General features: G+C 45.4%; 1 protein-coding gene across 10 annotated transcripts in view; it reads left to right on the top strand.

Moving 5' to 3' along the window:
* Positions 1-17,435, top strand: part of MAK (male germ cell associated kinase) — a 175,670-nt gene that overhangs the window by 129,988 nt on the left and 28,247 nt on the right. For all 10 annotated transcript variants that reach the window (XM_063923142.1, XM_063923144.1, XM_063923148.1 and 7 more), the window contains 4 exons: positions 930-1,101; positions 2,212-2,379; positions 9,146-9,439; positions 10,021-10,202. In XM_063923142.1, coding sequence (XP_063779212.1) covers positions 930-1,101; positions 2,212-2,379; positions 9,146-9,439; positions 10,021-10,202 — 816 coding nt within the window. The remainder of the gene's footprint in view (positions 1-929; positions 1,102-2,211; positions 2,380-9,145; positions 9,440-10,020; positions 10,203-17,435) is intronic.

The following is a 17,435-nucleotide window of genomic DNA, read 5'->3' as shown; positions in this document are numbered from 1 at the left end:
GTCCTGGATAACCAATCCAAGGCAACCCTGCAAGTGTCCCAAGGCTCCCCAGGGTGCCTAGGCACACAGTTTGGGAACCACTGCTGTACACCAATAATTAGACTATCAAGTCCGGTAGACCAGATTATTGTGTAACAGAAGCAATCTTTGCTTACTTAAACCACTGGAGATCTAGATACTGTAGGTGCAGTGTCCCCCCCATTGTTCCAAATCTGGCTAGACAGGGTGGCTCTCTTTGTCTGATTTAATCACATTGATTAGGAAATGTGTATTGTATTCGAATGCCTTAAGATCAGACACAGAAGAATGCAAAACAGACCCCTAGAGCCTCTGGCTATTCTGAGGGTAGAAGTAGAGCTACCCAGACAGCTGAGATGCGATGCACTGACTTTTGGCGAAGAGGTAAAACTCTGCTACTTGCAGAATACATCCCTCTGTGTCCTTTGCGTAGTTATCTGCTTTGCTTTGTGGAACCCATCATCTAATGTGTGGTTCTCCTGTGGGGAGCTGCCAGTCCTGCCCTGTGGGGGCCTCCCCAAGTGTGTTGTAGGATCTCCTATGTGCTGTTCTGAGGTGGACTACTGTAAATCCTCGGTGTGTTTGCTGAGCTACTGTGACCTGTTATAACGTGGACTTGGGACTCATTTTGTTTGAATTGCTACCAGCTCATTGATTTTTGGCTGTTGCCCAAGTTGTTACTGTGTGCCGTGCCCAAATAGTTGCTGTGATTACATCCAGCTCGTTGTCTGAGTGAACAAATGAACCCCAAATCTTCATACCTTTTCTGATCAAATCTTTTCCTAAAATATCTTTTGATGTGATAGGCTTTTGATCCTGTTGTGTATCTAATTGTATACTATTGCATCTGAGATTTCAAGGTTTGTTTTAGTGGTGCAAATCATTGTGCTATTCCTTTTTATTCCCTTCAGGTACAGAGCTCCAGAAGTGTTGCTAAGATCATTGATGTACAGCTCTCCAATAGACATATGGGCAGTTGGCAGTATTATGGCTGAGTTATATACACTGAGACCTCTCTTTCCGGGAACAAGCGAGGTTGATGAAATCTTTAAAATTTGTCAGGTTCTAGGTACACCAAAGAAAGTGAGTGTTTTCTTTTATTTACCGAGAAAAAAGCAAAAAACTGCCCACAGTAATATATTAACTACTAGCTGTTCTACCGTTCTTCGCACAGGAGTTTCTGATTTTCACGGTTGTACATATAAATGAGTGTTAAAAATGTGGTAAATCTATAGAGATGTACATTGACAAGTCTTAATGTAAGTAAATATTAATCCATGGTTCTTGGCGTTACCCAAGGAGCACCCGTAGCAGATACTGTAAAAAGTGACAGGACTATTTCTGTAGTTTATTCAGTTTATTCAGTACTGGAGGTGCAATCCAAATTTTGATCTGATTGTCCGTTTGGGCATTATTGTTCATGCAACGCAAGCCACACATCAGTAATGAAGTCATTATGACAACCCCCTTTTCATCCCCTTAGGGGAGATATATTAAAATTCTGATTACGTAGTTTTCCTGTTTCCTACCTGAATAATACCTATGTTAAATTTCAGCTTCCTAACATATCAGGAATTAAGAGAATTAGTGAGGCGAGTGAGGGCTTTCGCACATATATATATATATATATATATATATATATATATATAAAGAGAGAGATAGATTATAAGATACTCAAATGCAAAAAAAATATACTTTCATGGTTCTTTGATGATGTAGTTTAGTGCTTAATGTAGTACAGGTTGAGTATCCCATATCCAAATATTCCGAAATACGGACTTTTTTGAGTGAGAGTGAGATAGTGAAACCTTTGTTTTCTGATGGCTCAGTGTACACAAACTTTGTTTAATACACAATGTTATTAAAAATATTGTATTAAATGACCTTCAGGCTGTGTGTATAAGGTGTATATGAAACATAAATGAATTGTGTGAATGCAGACACACTTTGTTTAATGCACAAAGTTATAAAAAATATTAGCTAAAATGACCTTCAGGCTGTGTGTATAAGGTGTATATGTAACATAAATGCATTCTGTGCTTAGATTTAGGTCCCATCACCATGATATCTCATTATGGTATGCAATTATTCCAAAATACGGAAAAATCCCATATCCAAAATACCTCTGGTCCCAAGCATTTTGGATAAGGGAGACTCAACCCATGAAAAATAACCCATTATTATGTTCCATAGAGTGATTGGCCTGAAGGATATCAGCTTGCTGCATCCATGAATTTCCGCTTTCCACAATGTGTACCTATAAACTTGAAAACTCTTATACCCAATGCTAGTGAAGAGGCATTGACTCTAATGATAGACATGCTACAATGGGATCCCAAGAAACGTCCCACAGCCAGTCAGGTACTTGTTATCATGCTTACTTTTACATTTACATAAAAAAACAAAGATTCCCACAACATTATTAGCACCCGCCTGATGTCTCAAGTAGGTTTGCCCAGGTGCAGAGTTACTCCTTTTTCTCTAACGTCCTAGAGGATGCTGGGGACTCCGTAAGGACCATGGGGATAGACGGGCTCCGCAGGAGACATGGGCACTCTTAGAAAGACTTTAGGTCTCGGTGTGCACTGGCTCCTCCCTCTATGCCCCTCCTCTAGACCTCCGTTTGATACTGTGCCCAGAGGAGATGGGTGCACTAAAGGGAGCTCTCCTGAGCTTCCTGTCAGAAAGTATATTTGTTAGGTTTTTTATTTTCAGGGAGCCTGCTGGCAACAGACTCCCTGCATCGAGGGACTGAGGAGAGAGAAACAGACCTACTTCTGTGAGTTTCAAGGCTCTGTTTCTTAGGCTACTGGACACCATTAGCTCCAGAGGGATTGGTACGCAGGTCTCACCCTCGCCGTCCGTCCCAGAGCCGCGCCGCCGTCCTCCTCGCAGAGCCAGAAGATAGAAGCCGGGTGAGTATGAGAAGAAAAGAAGACTTCAGAGGCGGCAGAAGACTTCATGATCTTCACTGAGGTAACGCACAGCAGTAAAGCTGTGCGCCATTGCTCCCAAACACCTCACACACCGCAGTCACTGTAAGGGTGCAAGGTGTAAGGCTGCCCTGGGCAGCAATAAAACCTCTCCATTGGCAAAATAAGTACATATATGTACAGATGGGCACTGTACATGTATATAACAGAGCCCCCACCAGTTTCAGGAATTTTGAGTGGGACAGAAGCCCGCCGCCGGCGGGGCTTCTCCCTCCGCACTCACCAGCGCCATTTTTCTCCACAGCACAGCGCTGAGAGGAAGCTCCCCGGACTCTCCCCTGCTAATACACGGTGATAGATGGGTTTTAAGAGAGGGGGCACAAATATGGCAGATATAAAGTATAAACCGCGCTACTGGATAAACATTTAGTGTTTTTTTCCTGGGTCATATAGCGCTGGGTGTGTGCTGGCATACTCTCTCTGTCTCTCCAAAGGGCCTGGTGGGGAAACTATCTTCAGATAAGAGGTTCCCTGTGTGTGTGGTGTGTCGGTACGCGTGTGTCGACATGTCTGAGGTAGAAGGCTCACCTAGGGAGGAGGGGGAGCGTATGAATGTGAGGTCTCCGTCGGCGGTGCCGACACCTGTCTGGATGGATATGTGGAATGTTTTAAGTGCTAGTGTGAACTTACTGCACAAAAGATTAGACAAAGCTGAAGCTAAGGAACAGTCAGGGAGTGAACCCATGTCTGTCCCTATGTCACCGGGACCTTCAGGGTCTCAGAAGCGCCCACTATCCCAGATAGGAGACACAGATACCGACACAGATTCGGACTCCAGTGTCGACTACGATGATGCAAAGTTACAGCCAAAAGTGGCTAAATGTATTCGATATATGATTATTGCAATAATAGAAGTATTGCATATCACAGAGGAACCCCCTGTCCCTGACACGAGGGTACACATGTATAAGGGAAAGAAGCCTGAGGTAACTTTTCCCTCCTCACAGGAGTTGAACGAATTATGTGAAAAAGCGTGGGAATCTCCAGACAAAAAACTGCAGATTCCCAAAAGGATTCTTATGGCGTATCCTTTCCCGTCAACGGACAGGATACGGTGGGAATCCTCCCCTAAGGTGGACAAAGCGTTGACACGCTTGTCAAAAAAGATAGCGCTGCCATCCCAAGATACGGCTACCCTCAAGGATCCTGCTTACCGCAAGCAGGCGGTTACCTTTAAATCCATTTACACACATTCTGGTACATTACTCAGACCGGAAATTGCGTCGGCCTGGGTTTGTAGCGCTGTAGCAGCATGGACTAATTCCTTATCAGCGGAAATTAAGACCCTAGATAAGGATACCATTTTATTGACCCTAGGCCATATAAAGGATGCTGTCTTATATATGAGAGATGCTCAAAGAGACATTAGTTTACTGGGTTTCAGAATAAACGCTATGTCAATTTCTGCTAGACGAGTCCTCTGGACCCGGCAGTGGACAGGTGATGCCGACTCAAAAAGACATATGGAGGTCTTACCTTACAAGGGTGAGGAATTGTTTGGGGAAGGGCTCTCGGACCTGGTCTCCACAGCTATGGCAGGTAAATCAAATTTTTTGCCTTATGTTCCCTCACAACCTGAGAAAGCGCCACATTATCAAATGCAGTCCTTTCGTTCAAATAAAAGCAAAAGAGTACGGGGATCGTCCTTTCTTGCCAGAGGTAAGGGCAGAGGTAAAAAGCTGCACAGCACAGCTAGTTCCCAGGAACAGAAGTCCTCCCCGGCCTCTGCAAAATCCACCGCATGACGCTGGGGCTCCGCTGAGGGAGTCCGCCCCAGTGGGGACACGTCTTCGACTTCTCAGCCACATCTGGGTTCACTCACAGGTGGATCCCTGGGCAATGGAAATTGTTTCTCAGGGATACAAGCTGGAATTCGAAGAGGTGCCTCCTCGCCGGTTTTTCGAATCGGCTCTACCGACTTCTCCCCTAGAAAGGGAGATAGTGTTAAATGCTATTCACAAATTGTGTCTTCAACAAGTGGTGGTCGAAGTTCCCCTGCTTCAGAGAGGGAAGGGATACTACTCAAACCTGTTTGTAGTTCCGAAACCGGACGGTTCGGTCAGACCCATATTGAATTTTAAATCCCTGAACCTATACTTAAAACGGTTCAAGTTCAAGATGGAATCGCTCAGAGCGGTCATCGCCAGCTTGGAAGGGGGGGATTTTTATGGTATCTCTGGACATAAAGGATGCATACCTTCATGTCCCCATTTATCCACCTCACCAGGCGTACCTGAGATTTGCGGTACAGGATTGTCATTACAAATTTCAGACGTTGCCGTTTGGGCTTTCCACGGCCCCGAGGATTTTCACCAAGGTAATGGCGGAAATGATGGTGCTCCTGCGCAAGCAGGGTGTCGCAATTATCCCATACTTGGACGATCTCCTCATAAAGGCGAGATCACGAGAGAAGTTACTGAACAGCGTGTCACTTTCATTGAAGGTGTTAGAGCAACACGGCTGGATTCTCAATATCCCGAAGTCACAGCTGGTTCCTACGACTCGTCTGACCTTCTTGGGCATGATTCTGGACACAGACCAGAAAAGTGTTTTTCTTCCGATAGAAAAAGCTCAGGAACTCATTACTCTGACAAGAACCTATTGAAGCCAATACAAGGGTCTGTGCATCATTGCACTCAAGTCCTGGGAAAGATGGTGGCAACATACGAAGCTTTTCCCTTCGGCAGGTTCCATACAAGGACTTTCCAATGGGACCTATTGGACAAGTGGTCCGGGTCACATCTACAAATTCATCAGCTGATCACCCTGTGCCCCAGGGCCAGGGTATCTCTCCTGTGGTGGCTGCAGAGTGCTCACCTTTTGGAAGGCCGCAGGTTTGGCATTCAGGATTGGATCCTGGTGACCACGGACGCGAGCCTCAGAGGGTGGAGAGCAGTCACACAGGTAAGAAACTTCCAAGGACTTTGGACAAGTCAAGAGACTTGTCTTCACATCAACATCCTGGAACTGAGGGCCATATACAACGCCCTACGTCAAGCGGAGAACTTACTTCGCGACCAACCAGTTCTGATCTAGTCAGACAACATCACCGCAGTGGCTCATGTAAACCGCCAAGGCGGCACAAGGAGCAGAGTGGCAATGGCGGAAGCCACCAGGATTCTTCGCTGGGCGGAAAATCATGTAAGCGCACTGTCAGCAGTGTTCATTCCGGGAGTGGACAACTGGGAAGCAGACTTCCTCAGCAGACACGACCTGCATCCAGGGAGTGGGGACTTCATCGGGAAGTCTTCGCACAGATTGCAAGTCAGTGGGGACTTCCCCAGATAGACATGATGGCGTTCCGCCTCAACAAAAAGCTACAGATGTATTGCGGCAAATCAAAAGACCCTCAGGCGGTAGCAATAGACGCCCTAGTGACACCGTAGGTGTTCCAGTCGGTCTATGTGTTTCCTCCTCTTCCTCTCATACCCAAGGTGTTGAGAATAATAAGAAAAAGAGGAGTGAGAACAATTCTCATTGTTCCAGATTGGCCACGAAGAACCTGGTATCCGGATCTGCTGGAAATGCTCACAGAAGATCCGTGGCCTCTTCCTCTAAGGCGGGACCTGTTACAACAGGGGCCATGTCTGTTCCAAGACTTACCGCGGCTGCGTTTGACGGCATGGCGGTTGAATGCCGGATCCTAGCGGAAAAGGGAATTCCGGATGAGATCATTCCTACTCTGATAAAGGCTAGGAAAGACGTGACAGCGAAACATTATCACCGGATATGGCGAAAATATGTTTCTTGGTGTGAGGCCAGGAATGCTCCTACGGAAGAATTCCATCTGGGCCGTTTCCTTCACTTCCTACAGACTGGAGTGAATTTGGGCCTAAAATTAGGCTCCATTAAGGTTCAGATTTCGGCCTTATCCATTTTCTTTCAAAAAGAATTGGCTTCTCTCCCAGAAGTACAGACTTTTGTGAAGGGAGTGCTGCATATTCAGCCTCCTTTTATACCTCCGGTGGCGCCTTGGGACCTTAACGTGGTGTTGAGTTTCCTTAAGTCGCACTGGTTTGAACCACTTCAAACGGTGGAGTTAAAATATCTCACTTGGAAGGTGGTCATGTTATTAGCCTTGGCTTCGGCTAGGCGAGTGTCGGAATTGGCGGCTTTGTCTCATAAAAGCCCCTATCTGGTTTTCCATATGGATAGGGCGGAATTGCGGACCCGTCCTCAATTCTTGCCTAAGGTGGTGTCACCTTTTCATATGAACCAACCTATTGTGGTGACTGTGGCTACACGAGATTTGGAGGATTCAGAGTCCCTTGATGTAGTCGGGGCTTTGAAAATGTATGTGACCAGAACGGCTAGAGTCAGGGAAACAGAAGCATTGTTTGTCCTATATGCAGCCAACAAGCTTGGCGCTCCTGCTTTGAAGCAGACTATTGCTCGCTGGATCTGTAACACGATTCAGCAGGCGCATTCTACGGATGGATTGCCGTTACCAAAATCGGTCAAGGCCCATTCCACTAGGAAGGTGGTCTCGTCTTGGGCGGCTGCCCGAGGGGTCTCGGCACTACAACTGTGCCGAGCTTCTACTTGGTCGGGTTCAAACACCTTTGCGAAGTTCTATAAGTTTGATACCCTGGCTGAGGAGGACCTAAGGTTTGCTCATTCGGTGCTGCAGAGTCATCCGCACTCTCCCGCCCGTTTGGGAGCTTTGGTATAATTCCCATGGTCCTTATGGAGTCCCCAGCATCCTTTAGGATGTTAGAGAAAATAAGATTTTAAACCTACCGGTAAATCTGTTTCTCGTAGTCCGTAGAGGATGCTGGGCGCCCGTCCCAAGTACGGACTACTTCTGCGAGACTTGTATATAGTTTTGCTTACATAAGGGTTATGTTATAGTTTCATCAGGTTGGACTGATGCTACGTTGTTTTTTCATACTGTTAACTGTTTAATAGATACACAAGTTATACGGTGTGATTGGTGTGGCTGGTATGAATCTTGCCCTTGGATTAACAAAATTCCTTTCCTCGTACTGTCCGTCTCCTCTGGGCACATTTTCTCTAACTGAGGTCTAGAGTAGGGGCATAGAGGGAGGAGCCAGTGCACACCCAGACCTAAAGTCTTTCTTAAAGTGCCCATGTCTCCTGCGGAGCCAGTCTATCCCCATGGTCCTTACGGAGTCCCCAGCATCCTCTACGGACTACGAGAAAAAGATTTACCGGTAGGTTTAAAATCTTATTTTTCCCCCTTTACTTTCAACGGACTCTGCCCCAAAGTTTGTAAATATGATCTTCTGAAAAGTCATGAATGTTGCTGACTACGACTAGTATATGTACCACATGTGCAAACATGCAACTCCTTTAATAATATTTATCAGGTAGATATTCTTTAGGGGGGAATTCAGTTAGCCACAGTAGTTTAGCATGGGCTAATTGATCCATTATCAGGGTCTAGACAGATAAAAAAAAAAAATCCCTAATAACTAGGAGGTTTACGGGTGCCGCAACCCTGTTAACGCAGGTATCCATGAACCTTTCACGTATTTTGTGTGCTAACATTAAGTTAACGGACTTTATCAAGGGATCTGGTGAAAAAGGGACTTGGAATTGAATAGCCCTGGGCATTAAAGCCTGAGGCTACCACCCCTTTTTATCTGCTGTATTTACAGCCGGTAATTGAATCCCCCCCCCCACTGCCTAATAGTCATTGGGCCAAATGTAACAGAGTGAGAGTTTCAGAAAGTGAGAGATTTGGTAAGGTTTTGCATTTTTTTTAAAAGTGGCAATCATTTACACAGCAAGATCAACCTGCTTTTGCAGAGTAAATGATTGCCACTTTAAAAAAAAACTACCTTACCAAATCTCTCACTTTCTGAAACTCACTCTATTACATTTGGCCCATTGTATTTTATATTTTGTGTTATAATAAAGTTTAATTAAAGTTGTATTTTAATTACACAGATACTGCATGAGTGTCCAGTACTGCTAGTTTCTCCTTTTTACTCATACCTTTATGTAACAGTCTATGTTAAAAGTGAAATATGAGAATATTTATATAATCAAGTATGCTTTTTATGGCTAATGCAGTAAAAATAAAGGCTGGAAATATGCATAAAGACAAATGTATTACTTATGAACCGAAATAAAGGGAAGATTGTTAAGCAATTTGTTCTTGTATTAAGGCTTTAAGGTACCCTTATTTTCAAGTTGGACAAGCACTAGGACCACCATCACAACATATAGAGCTGAAGAAGCCCTTAAATAAACCAGTACAATTCAATGATCCACAACCATTCTCTGTGATGAAAAAGCTGTCTACCTCTCCACCTGATGCACCAGAAAAGACATCAAGTAATTCACCTATCCCACCACGAGCACTACAGCAAATACAGCTACCACAGAACACAGCTGACAACCAGCTGCCATCCAACCCTCCCCAAGTGATTCTTCCCAACATCAACAAAACCATCTCTCCAGTAAGTAACAGTACTGTGATGGTGCGTGTGTCACATTAACGTTTATGTAATGCTACCTGCATGCATGTTACTATAGGAAAATTGCATGCACAATGTACTCGTAGCTGCTTTTCATTTAAAGTGGGCCTTTAATCAGCTTTGCAAATCTACTGTAAATCCTTTAGCATTGCTTGTCAATCTACTGCATTTGTAGTTTGTCATGCCTTATATGCTGCATTTAACAGCCCCAGAGATCTAAGTTGTAGCCCGGGGAGGTGAAAACTTCTAATTGCACTTCTTCATAGTCTTACATATTGTATGTCATGCCATTTTCACATTTTAATATCACAATGGAAACCAGTTATTATAGAAACTTGCATAATATAAATATATATACACACACACACACACACTAGATACATTCTGAGCGTGCATTCATCCAATGATAGACAATAGTGTGAACATAAAGAAAATTATTGCCATATTAACTTGCCAATCTATACATTTCATTCATTTACTTGAAAATCATAGTTTTATGCCCTATAAAATAGTCAGTGTAGGAATAAAGTTATATCACAAAAAATGTTTATTTCATATTTTAGAAGCCAGGAGCCAATGGACCACAGAACAGTGCTGTTAATCTTAAACATGGACGACGACGCTGGGGCCAATCCATTTTAAAAGATAGCTGGGATGAATTTGACACAGACTTTGGAATGTCTTTTTCTAAGAAGCCCAGCATGGCAATGCTTAAAGAGAACAAAAATGAAGACTCTATATATGGGTAAGACTCCTGTTTAAACTTTATTGGGGAGATGAGCGATAGCCAATCAGCTTTTACCTATATACTTGATAAATGTTACTTTGAAGCTGAATGGTTATCTGACATTTCATTCTGGAAGAGATCATGGCACTAGTTGACTAGAATGGCATTACCAGCACCAATTTCATTTTACTTGGCAAGCCTTTGGTATCAGTGGCCCTTGCCAATTATATGGCTGTAAGAGTACGTCAAAGCTCTTAGACTTGTGACCATTCAGTGTGATTCTTAAGCTGCGTACACACTAAATTATATAGTTGTGCTCATAAGTTTACATACCCTGGCAGAATTTGTGATTTTCTGGCCATTTGTCAGAGACTATGAATAACAACTTTTCTTTCACTCATGGTTAGAGGTTGGGTGAAGCCATTTATTGTCAAACAACTGTGTTTACTCTTTTTAAATCATAATGACAACAGAAACTACCCAAATGACCCTGATCAAAAGTTTACATACCCTGGAGATTTTGGCCTGATAACATGCTCACAAGTTGACACAAACGAGTTTGAATGGCTTCTAAAGATAACCATCCTCACCTGTGATCTGTTTGCTTGTAATCAGTGTGTGTGTATAAAAGTCAGTAAGTTTCTGGACTCCTGAAAGACCCTTGCATCTTTCATCCAGTGCTGCACTGACGTGTCTGGATTCTGAGTCATGGGGAAAGCAAAAGAATTGTCAAATGATCTGCGGGAAAAGGTAATTGAACTGTATAAAACAGGAAAGGGATATAAAAAGATATCCAAGCAATTGAGAATGCCAATCAGCAGTGTTCGAACTCTAATTAAGAAGTGGAAAATGAGGGATTCTGTGGAAACCAAATCACGGTCAGGTAGACCAACAAAAATTTCAGCCACAACTGCCAGGAAAATTGTTTGGGATGCAAAGAAAAAACAGGATTTTAATACCTACCAGTAAATCCTTTTCTCCTAGTCTGTAGAGGTTGCTGGGGTCCACTTCAGTACCATGGGGTATAGACGGTTCCGCAGGAGCCATGGGCACTTTAAGACTTTTCAAGGATGTGAACTGGCTCCTCCCTCTATGCCCCTCCTCCAGACCTCAGTATAGGAACTGTGCCCAGGGAGACGGACATTTCGAGGAAAGGATTTACTTTTAAACTAATGGTGAGATTCATACCAGCTCACACATCAACCATGCCGCACAACATGGCATTCAACTTAACACATGCCAACGGGCATGAACAATTGCAGCAACATGCTGAAAATAATCGTAACACAACACTCGTGTAACTACAAAACTAACAACTGCTGGTAAAGTACGCACTGGGTCGGGTGCCCAGCATCCTCTACGGACTAGGAGAAAAGGATTTACTGGTAGGTATTAAAATCCTATTTTCTCATACGTCCTAGAGGATGCTGGGGTCCACTTTAGTACCATGGGGTTATACCAAAGCTCCAGTACGGGCGTGAGAGTGTGGATGACCCTGCAGCACCGATTGACCAAACTTGAGGTCTTCATCGGCCAAGGTGTTAAACTTGTAAAACTTTGCAAACGTGTTTGCCCCTGACCAAGTAGCTGCTTGGCAAAGTTGTAACGCCGAGCTCCCCCCCACCCCCCACCCCGAGCAGCCGCCCAGGATGAGCCCACCTTTCTAGTAGAATGGGCATTTACCGACTTCGGTATTGGCAATCCTGCCGTGGAATGAGCGTGCTGAATCGTCCCTCTGATCCAGCGCGCAATGGTCTGCTTAGAAGCAGGACACCCAAACTTGTTGGGAGCATATAGGATAAACAGAGCCTCTGTTTTCCGAATCCTAGCTGTTCTTGCGACCATAAATTTTCAAAGATCTAACCACATCAAGAGACTTTGACGCAGGGAAGGTGTCAGTAGCCACTGGCACCACAATAGGCTGGTTTATATGGAAAGACGAAACCACCTTCGGAAGAAATTGTTGGCGAGTTCTCAACTCTGCCCTATCTTCATGGAAGATCAGGTAAGGGCTCTTGTGAGACAAAGCCCCCAACTCAGACACCCGCCTTGCGGATGCCATGGCCAATAGCATGACCACTTTCCAAGTGAGAAACTGCAATTCTATCTCCTGTAGATGTTCAAACCAATCCGATTGAAGGAATTGGAACACCACATTAAGATCCCATGGTGCCACCGGAGGCACAAATGGAGGTTGGATGTGCAGCACCCCTTTCACGAACGTCTGAACTTCTGGAAGAGAGGCCAATTGTTTTTTAAAAGAAACCCGATCAGGCCGAAATCTGGACCTTGATTGATCCCAATCTTAGGCCCGCATCCACACCCGCCTGCAGAAAATGGAGAAGACGTCCCAAGTGAAACTCTTCCGTAGGAGCCTTCTTGGATTCACACCAAGACACACATTTTCTCCAAATACGGTGGTAATGTCTAGACGTTACTCCTTTCCTGGCCTGAATAAGAGTAGGGATGACTTCTTTGGGAATACCCGTACGGGCTAGGATCCGGCGCTCAACAGCCATGCCGTCAAACGTAGTCGCGGTAAGTCTTGATACACGCACGGCCCCTGCAGCAGCAGGTCCTCGCGAAGAGGAAGAGGCCGAGGATCTTCTACGAGCAACTCCTGAAGATCTGGATACCACGCCCTCCTTGGCCAGTCTGGACAATGAGGATCACTCGAACCCTTGTTCTTCTTATGAGATTGAGAACTTTTGGTATCAGTGGAAGTGGAGGGAAGACATACACCGACCGAAACACCCACTGTGACACCAGTGCATCCACTGCTATTGCTTGAGGGTCTCTCGACCTGGAACAATATCTCTGAAGCTTCTTGTTGAGACAAGATGCCATTATGTCTACTTGAGGAACACCCCAAAGACTTGTCACCTCTGCGAAGACTTCTTGGTGGAGGCCCCACTCTCCTGGATGGAGATCGTGTCTGCTGAGGAAGTCTGCTTCCCAGTTGTCCACTCCTGGAATTAAATTTGCTGACAGAGCTCTTGCATGTCTTTCTGCCCAGAGGAGGATCTTTGTCACCTCTGCCATTGCCGCTCTGCTTTTCATTCCACCCTAACGGTTTATGTACGCGACTGCGGTTACATTGTCTGACTGGATCTGCATGGGTTGATCATGAAGAAGATGCCCTGCTTGTAGAAGGCCGTTGTAAATGACTATCAATTCCAGAACATTTATGTGAAGTCAGGATTCCTGACTTGACCATTTTCCTTGGAAGCTATTTTCCTGTGTGACTGCTCCCCAGCCTTGGAGACTTGCATCCGTGGTTGCTAGGACCCAGTCCTGAATCCCGAACCTGCGTCCCTCTAATAGGTGAGAACTGTGTAGCCACCATAGGAGCGAAATCCTGGCTTTGAAGGACAGGATTATCTTCCGGTGTAGGTGGGATCAGGACCACTTGTCCAACAGGTCCCACTGGAATACTCTGGCATGGAATCGGCCAAACTGTATGGCCTCGTAGGCCGCTACCATCTTTCCCAACAACCGAATGCATTGATGGATCGACACTCTTGTTGGCTTCAAAATCTGTTTGACCATTCTCTGGATTTCCAGAGCCTTTTCTACTGGAAGAAATACCCTCTGTACTTCTGTGTCCAGTATCATCCCCAGAAAGGACAATCTTGTCGTTGGTTCCAACTGCGACTTCGGAAAATTCATGATCCAACCGTGTTGTTGGAGTACTGACAGGGAGAGTGCAATGTTCTGTACCAACCATTCCCTGGATCTCGCTTTTATCAGGAGAGCGTCCAGGTAAGGAATTATATTGACTCCTTGTTGTCGAAGGAGGACTATCATCTCTGCCATCACCTTGGTGAACACCCTCAGTGCCGTGGAGAGTCCGAACGGCAACGTCTGGAACTGGTAATGGCAATCCTGGACTGCGAATCTCAGATAAGCTTGATGAGGAGGATAAATGGGAACATGCAAGTAAGCATCTTTTATGTCTACTGACACCATGAAGTCCCCTTCCTCCAGACTGGAAATCACTGCCCTCAGAGATTCCATCTTGAACTTGAATCTTTTCAGGTAGAGATTCAGAGATTTCAGGTTTAAAATTGGTCTGACCGAGCCGTCCGGCTTCGGAACTACGAAGAGGCTTGAATAAAAACCTTCTCCCTGTTGTGACAAGGGTACCAGGACAATGACCTGATCCTGACATAATTTTTGAATTGAAGCTGTTACTACTTCTCTGTCCGGAAGAGAAGCTGGCAAGGTCGATTTGAAAAATCGGCATGGGGGGAAGTCTTGAAACTCCGGTTTGTATCCATGGGACACTATTTGCAAGACCCATTGGTCCAGGCCAGATTGAACCCAGAGCTGACTGAGGAGCCCCAGCTTCATGCTGCAGATTTGGTAGAAGCAGTGGTTGATTTCTGTTCCTGGAGACGCTGTGGACTTTTTTCCTCTTCCCCTCCCTCTACCTGCAAAGAAAGGGGAACCTTTACACTTTTTGTATTTGTTGGGCCGAAAGGACTGCATGTGAGAGTGATGTGTCTTTTTTGCTGGCGCAGGAGCATAAGGCAAGAATGTCGACTTACCTGCGGTAGCCGAAGAGACTAAAGCATCCAGCCCATCTCCAAACAAGGCTTCACCTTTATACGGGAGAGCCTCCATATTTCTTTTGGAATCTGCGTCAGCATTCCATTGGCGAATCCACAACGCCCTCCGAGCTGTGACTGCCATAGTAGCAGCTTTTGAACCCAAGAGCCCAATATCTTTCATGGCTTCTAGCATGTATGCAGCCGCATCTTTAATATGACCTAAGGTTAGGATTATCTCGTCTCTATCTATCGTGTCAATTTCAGATGACAAGTTGTCTGACCATTTTTTGATAGCACTACTCACCCACGCACAAGCAATGGTGGGCCTGAGTAGCGTACCATTGGCCACATAAATAGATTTTAACGTAGTCTCCAACTTGCGGTCTGCCGGCTCCTTTAGTGAAGCCGTCCCAGAGAATCACCTTTTTAGTTAAACGTGACAGGGCACTGTCTAGAACGGGGGGTGACTCCCATCTTTAACTGTCCTCTGCCGGGAATGGATAAGCAACCTGAATTCTTTTGGGAATCTGAAATTTATTTTCAGGGTTTGCCCAAACTCCCTCAAAGAGAGTATTTAGCTCGTGAGAAGGAGGGAAAGTTACATTAATTTTCTTTTCCTTATAAAAAAATAAGCCTTCTCCTGAGGTAAAGGAGGGGCTTCCGTAACTTCCAAGACTTCCTTTATAGCAACAATCATGTATTGAATGCTTTTTGCCAATTTAGGATCTATTCCCCTGGAATCACTAGTGTCGACACAGGAATCAGAGTCCGTGTCGGTATCAGTTTGTACTATTTGTGCAAATGGTCTCTTATGTGACCCAGAGGGGTCACCTTTGGATGAAAAGGCAGAACTATGAAAAACCACATCCACTGATTTTCTCCAGTTTTCTGCATGAGACTCAGACTTATCCAATCTCTTACTGATATGATTCACACTATCACGTAATTCTTTCACCCATTCAGGCTCGTGGTGTGCCGGCAGCGCCACCACATTACAATTCTGTGTCCCTAAAATGGCTCCCTCAGGGGAAGAGCTCCCTGCCTCAGACATGTCACACACGTGCACAACCACACCACAGACACTCCGGGACTTATAGGGGACAGACCCACAGTAAAATATGTCAGAAGGACACAGAAAGGATTTGCCAGCTCACAACCCAGCGCTAGTGATAAAAACCCTGTGTAACACAAAACTGCCCACAGACCTGTAGCGCTTTTATAATGATAAATTCACAATACAGCACCAATTTATACTGTGCCCCCCCCCCCTGTTTTGCACCCTGATACTTGTTCAGAAGTGGAGGAGGACCAGCGTTCTTCTCTGCAGCTTGCTTGAAGAGAAAATGGCGCTGAGCAGTGTGCTGGCTCACTGAGGAGGAAGCCCCGCCCCCGCAATGGCGCGTTTCTCCTCATCAATTTCAATACTAATTTTCATACTGGCGGGGGTACGACTGTGCCTCAGCAACTTATGTCTCCTTATTAGCCAGTTTTTATTTGGTTTCATGCTGCCCAGGGCGTCCCCCCGCGCCCTGCACTCTGCTGTGCCTGTGTTGAAGGGTAGCATGGCGCGCAGCGTTCTCGCCCGCTGGCGGGACCTTTTGATCTGATGATTCTCTTCTGTACACTCACCTGTCTGGCTCTGTAAGTTGGGTGACGGCGTGCTGTGGGAGTGAGCGCATAGCCACAGCTAGTGTTCGGTACCCTTCAGGGGCTAATGGTGTCCTGTCAGCCAGAAGCAGAGCCATGAAACTATTCAGGAAGTTGGTTCCGACTTCTGCCCCCTAAGTCCTACGAAGCAGGGGGACTGTTGCCAGCAGTCCTCCCTGAAAATAAAAAACCTAACATAAAGTCTTTCAGAGAAACTCAGTAGAGCTCCCCTGGAGTGCATCCAGTCTGCCTGGGCACAGTTTCTAAACTGAGGTCTGGAGGAGGGGCATAGAGGGAGGAGCCAGTTCACACCCTTGAAAAGTCTTAAAGTGCCCATGGCTCCTGCGGAACAGTCTATACTCCATGGTACTGAAGTGGACCCCAGCATCCTCTAGGACGTATGAGAAATCCACAAATAACTTCAGCTGAAATACAGGACTCTCTGAAAAAAAGTGGTGTGGTTGTTTCAAGATGCACAATAAGGAGGCATTTGAAGAAAAATGGGCTGCATGGTCGAGTCGCCAGAAGAGAGCCATTACTACGCAAATGCCACAAAGCATCCCGCTTACAATACTCCAAACAGCACAGAGACCAGCCTCAAAACTTCTGGAACAAAGTCACTTGGAGTGATGAGACCAAAATTTAACTTTTTGGCCACAACCATAAACGTTACATTTGGAGAGGAGTCAACAAGGCCTATGATGAAAGGTACACCATTCCTACTGTGAAACACGGAGGTGGATCGCTGATGTTTTGGGGATGTGTGAGCTACAACGGCACTGAAAACTTGGTCAAAATTGATGGCAAGATGAATGCAGCATGTTATCAGAAAATACTGGAGGAAAATTGGCACTCATCAGCCCGGAAGCTGCGCGTGGGACGTACTTGGACGTTCCAAGATGACAATGATCCAAAACACAAGGCCAAGTTGACCTGTCATTGGCTACAGCAGAATAAAGTGAAGGTTCTGGAGTGGCCATCTCAGTCTCCTTACCTCAATATCATTGAGCCCCTCTGGGGAGATCTCAAACGTGCAGTTCATGCAAGACAG

The sequence above is a fragment of the Pseudophryne corroboree genome, chromosome 5 (assembly GCF_028390025.1).
Source record: "Pseudophryne corroboree isolate aPseCor3 chromosome 5, aPseCor3.hap2, whole genome shotgun sequence".
Lineage (NCBI taxonomy): Eukaryota > Metazoa > Chordata > Amphibia > Anura > Myobatrachidae > Pseudophryne > Pseudophryne corroboree.
This window is presented reverse-complemented; position numbering and strand designations above follow the sequence as displayed.